The 4,163-nt window shown below is 28.7% G+C and overlaps 1 protein-coding gene across 2 annotated transcripts in view; it reads right to left on the bottom strand.

Annotated features, from left to right (window-relative positions):
• Positions 1–56: 56 nt before the first annotated feature.
• The window catches only part of yl (Putative vitellogenin receptor yl), a 107,669-nt gene continuing 103,562 nt past the window's right edge, over positions 57–4,163 (bottom strand). Inside the window, exons 24-25 of one of the 2 annotated variants that reach the window (XM_067050868.1) lie at positions 1,090–1,250; positions 57–528 (exon numbers count right to left, since the gene is read on the bottom strand). In XM_067050868.1, coding sequence (XP_066906969.1) covers positions 423–528; positions 1,090–1,250 — 267 coding nt within the window. In that variant the 3' untranslated portion in view covers positions 57–422. The remainder of the gene's footprint in view (positions 529–1,089; positions 1,251–4,163) is intronic. The other variant, XM_014436069.2, reaches the window with a different exon arrangement.

Here is a 4,163-nt window from a genome sequence, read left to right as displayed (position 1 = left end):
ATATTAAAACAATAAATTACAGTTCAAATATTAAATATTTGATAATAATACAGTTTTATAGAGCTTAAATAGCTCTTTGCTGATTTAAACTGAGAGTACATTACTTTAATCAGTCAAAAATAGTAATAAGAACAATCAGTTACTATGAAATTCATACTTATATGATATGGTAATAATATAATGTTAATAAGAAACTTGTTACACGGTTTACAATGTAAATCAATTATTTCTACACTTGATTCACAGATATTTCATTGTTTAACAAAGATTTAAATTCAGAGTTCTCCTAAAGAAAAAGATAAACAACTTAATTTAATGTGTGTATCTATAAATATATACATATATATGTGTATATATAAGTGTATACATATATCTATGCATATATTTGTTTTTTCTTAAATAAACATCATATTTATATTGTATTATACCACAATGACCTCACTATACGTAGGATTTTCAAATTGATGAACCTGAGATCCTTGTTCTCTATGAGTCTCTGAACGGCCAACAGGAAAAAATACACTGAACCTGGATAATAATAAATTGAAATATAATCACCTTATCAAACATATTGTGAATAAGTTGGTAAAAAGGTTTATGGTACACACACGTGTGTGTGTGAGTATGTATCCAGTATATATTACTTATGCATTTATTTTATAAAAGATAAAAGATTTCTAGGTTAAAATGTTCATAAGGCATTCATTTCATTCATGCATATTCATTTCAAGGTATAAAAGTGGTCCCAAGTACAAGTATAAAAGCTAGTTTATCAGTCAGTCACTAATAAAAACTATGCTTCCAGTCACATTCAACTATAGGCATGAAAGTTGTGCCAAGTACAAAAGTTGGTTAACTATTCAGACACCAATAAAATTATAAGCTTAAATTCTTTTCCACCCATTAAATGGTATTTATAAACATTAAATTTAATATTTTGAATGAGAATGCATGCTATAAACTCATGTGCTGTTCCATTACCAAAAAATATATGCATTTTTTTTCCTTAAATTTCTCTGTTATTCTTCTATGAATCAAATAAAAGACAGAAATTTAGCAGGGATACTTAAAATATGATTTATATCTTACCGTGGGTGTATTTTATTTTTCTGAACGTAGTTAGCTACAAAATAATAACTTCCATAACCAAGTCCAGATGCTAGAACTAACCCAACAATCCAGAAAAACCATGTCAATACTGAACTACTCTCTGCTACATTTTCTGTTTCGTAAGCTTTGAAATGTATCCCCTTTAAAAAATAAAATTAATTAAATAAATAAATATGAATAAATATATTATTTTGAATGGAATGGGTTAATTTTTATAAGTTTCCTCTTATTCAGGTTTGATATCATGAACATCATATTAGTTTGGTCTCTGCATGTTTAAGCAAACAGTATCTTAATCCTATTACTAGTTTACTTTTTTCAATGGATATAACATTTTTTCTATTTATGAGAAATGATGTATGGTTGCAATGAAAGTGTATAATTATATTAGCTATATCACTATTTATAATATAATAACTCAAGGTGAACCTAGAAAAAAGTCAGTTAATGTACAAATTCATTTTACATGAATAATATCCATTTGGTCAGCATTACATGGTGTCTTCTGACCACACCAGCATTTTCCACAGCTACTTTTCAGTTGAAACTTTGTCTTTAAACTATATTACAATATACCATTAACCTACAAATTCGTAATTGAATATCAGATTAGCAAAAATAACCTTTACCTGTCAAGAATGTAAATTAATATTCCAGGAAAAATGTATTGGCCCAGAATTATCTGTCTTATATTCAGTTTTTACTGATGATGAACATACTGCAATAATAATAAAACAAATTTCATAACACTGCCTAAGTTGGAAGAAAATTGATCAGTTGCTATGTCAGCAGTTCCAAAAAAAATTCAAATTTTGGAGTCCAGTATCTTTATGGGGAAAAAGTTTAAAAATCCAAAATTTTTACAGATAGATCCTCTATTGTGAGTTCTACAGTGAATCCTGACCTAACTAACACCTTTCCCTTACTGACACTCCTCCCCAATGGACAATTTTCAAATATCCTGGTCTGAAGTATATGAATTTCAACCCCATCATATCGTACTCCAATCGTAGCCAAATTTCTATTATTGAGAGATAAATTTACCCCTCTAAATGAATAGCTACAAAATATTGAAAATTAAGAAAATCATATTTAATATTTTTATAAAAGGAATCTGGTCTGGGTGAGGTAAAAAGAAGTAACAGGAATTAAAATATATATTATGAGCCAATACTTCACCCCACTTTGCAAGGCTTCAAGGGCTAAAAAAGAAAATAGATAACATGAAATAAAAGTAAACTAAGGTATCGCTAAAAATTATTTAAAATATATGTAAGTTTATATAAAAATGAACAATGAAAAGTATAAATAAACAAGAATTACAAAAACATCTTAGACAATCAATGAAAATGGAAATAATAAAAATTAAATAAATGAGAAATATAAAAATACAGTACACACTAAAAAATAGAAAATAAGGGAAATTAGAATGAAATAAGGGTCCAGAAAAATGAATAAAATAGTTCTGAATGACAGAAATCAAAAGAATAAGCTTGAGGGGGATCCAAGGTATAAATAAGGTAGGGGAATGGGAAAATTTAATAGATTACAAATGATATTACATTTGAAAGCAAAAAGGTGTAAAATAATATTAAAGTAAGACAATATTAGGAAATATAAGAAAATATTAAATATAAGTAGATATTAATTTAAAATATACATAATAGGGGGGGGGAGAAATTATATAAAGGTATATACAAGGTTTGTCATAAATGAGTGGTCATACTATGGGAGCAGATATTATTCCTTAAGAGGAACATAAAAGTCCATATGACCCAGTCTGATTTTCAACGGTATGGGATGAAAATCAAATTTTGTGTTTTTAGCTGTTATCTCTGTTTTGTTTTTTTCCAAGAAAATCTCAAATAGATCTACTTTAAAGCTCCCTTGAAGAAATAAAACAGGTATAAAATCAAAGATGAAAAAATTCCCTATAAACTTAATGGGCTTAATTAAGTGTAGACTCTCTTTTGAGTTTTGTGAAATGTATTTTGCTGTGTAATGTAGCAACCCAATATATTTGGGCAGCATGGCTAAATAAAGAATTTCTCTCTAATTCATTGGTCAATCAAAGATGTTGCATAGAGAACATTTCAGTGAATCTACGATGCATATTCGATGGAGGTGTTTTTGTAGCAGATCATGTCCTGTTACTGGGTAAAAACAAGACACTCCCTCAGCTCTGCTAAGATTGCCGTGGATTCGTTTATCCTTATCCAGTAGGCTCTCCTACTTCTTTCATTCTGGTCAACTTCGTGTCTAGTGCTTGTCCTGTCCTTACAATAATAACTTATAATTGATTTCACTGTTTTTTTAATCACTTTTTTTTTTAAAAAAAAGATCTTATTTAATCTTTCCTTCTTCATCCTCTTCATGTGCTCATAAAACATCAGCCTTCTGATTCTCATCTTGTTTTCCAGGTCTTTGATTCGTCATTCTATTTATATTTTCTGAATTCATGGGTTGTTATCTTGTTCTGTTCTTACCCCTGATGAAGGCTATAAATTCTGGCCGAAACGTTGGCACAATTAAATAAGTTATTTTAACTTATTTGTGTTATATTTTGACTGCACCCCCCCAACCATCTTCTCTTCATATAATTTTAAAGAAGTGTTAAAATTGGGTCTCCTGGCTTCTCACCAGTTTCCATAGAAATCTCCTCCTATATTTTATATTTTTATCATATTTTACTTTAAATTCTCTTAACCCAATATGCCTCAGTCAACTTATTCTTAACTTAAAAGATTAAAAACAGCACCACAAAAAAAAAAAACATTCAATTTTTAATAAGCAAATACCTGCTCTCAGCAGTCACCCTTTGGCAACAAACAGATCCATCGGATCAGTGGCTGTCTTATTGTTATTAAGAAGTTTCACAGTACTGCTGTACCAATTTCATGTTTGTAATTTATCGACAAGTTGAGTTTAGTAGTACCTTGGAAATTGATAAATTTTTAATTTATGAAGGCATATTACTCCAAGAAGGAATCTAATCAAAGGCTTAATATATATATATATATATTGTAATATGCTCTTTTTGAGTAAATAGTATA

This window comes from Halyomorpha halys, unplaced genomic scaffold (genome assembly GCF_000696795.3).
Source record: "Halyomorpha halys isolate HHAL.00 unplaced genomic scaffold, Hhal_1.1 Scaffold1764.1, whole genome shotgun sequence".
NCBI classification, from domain to species: Eukaryota; Metazoa; Arthropoda; class Insecta; order Hemiptera; family Pentatomidae; genus Halyomorpha; species Halyomorpha halys.
The sequence above is the reverse complement of the archived record's forward strand: the minus strand, read 5'-3'. Positions and strand labels throughout refer to the sequence as shown.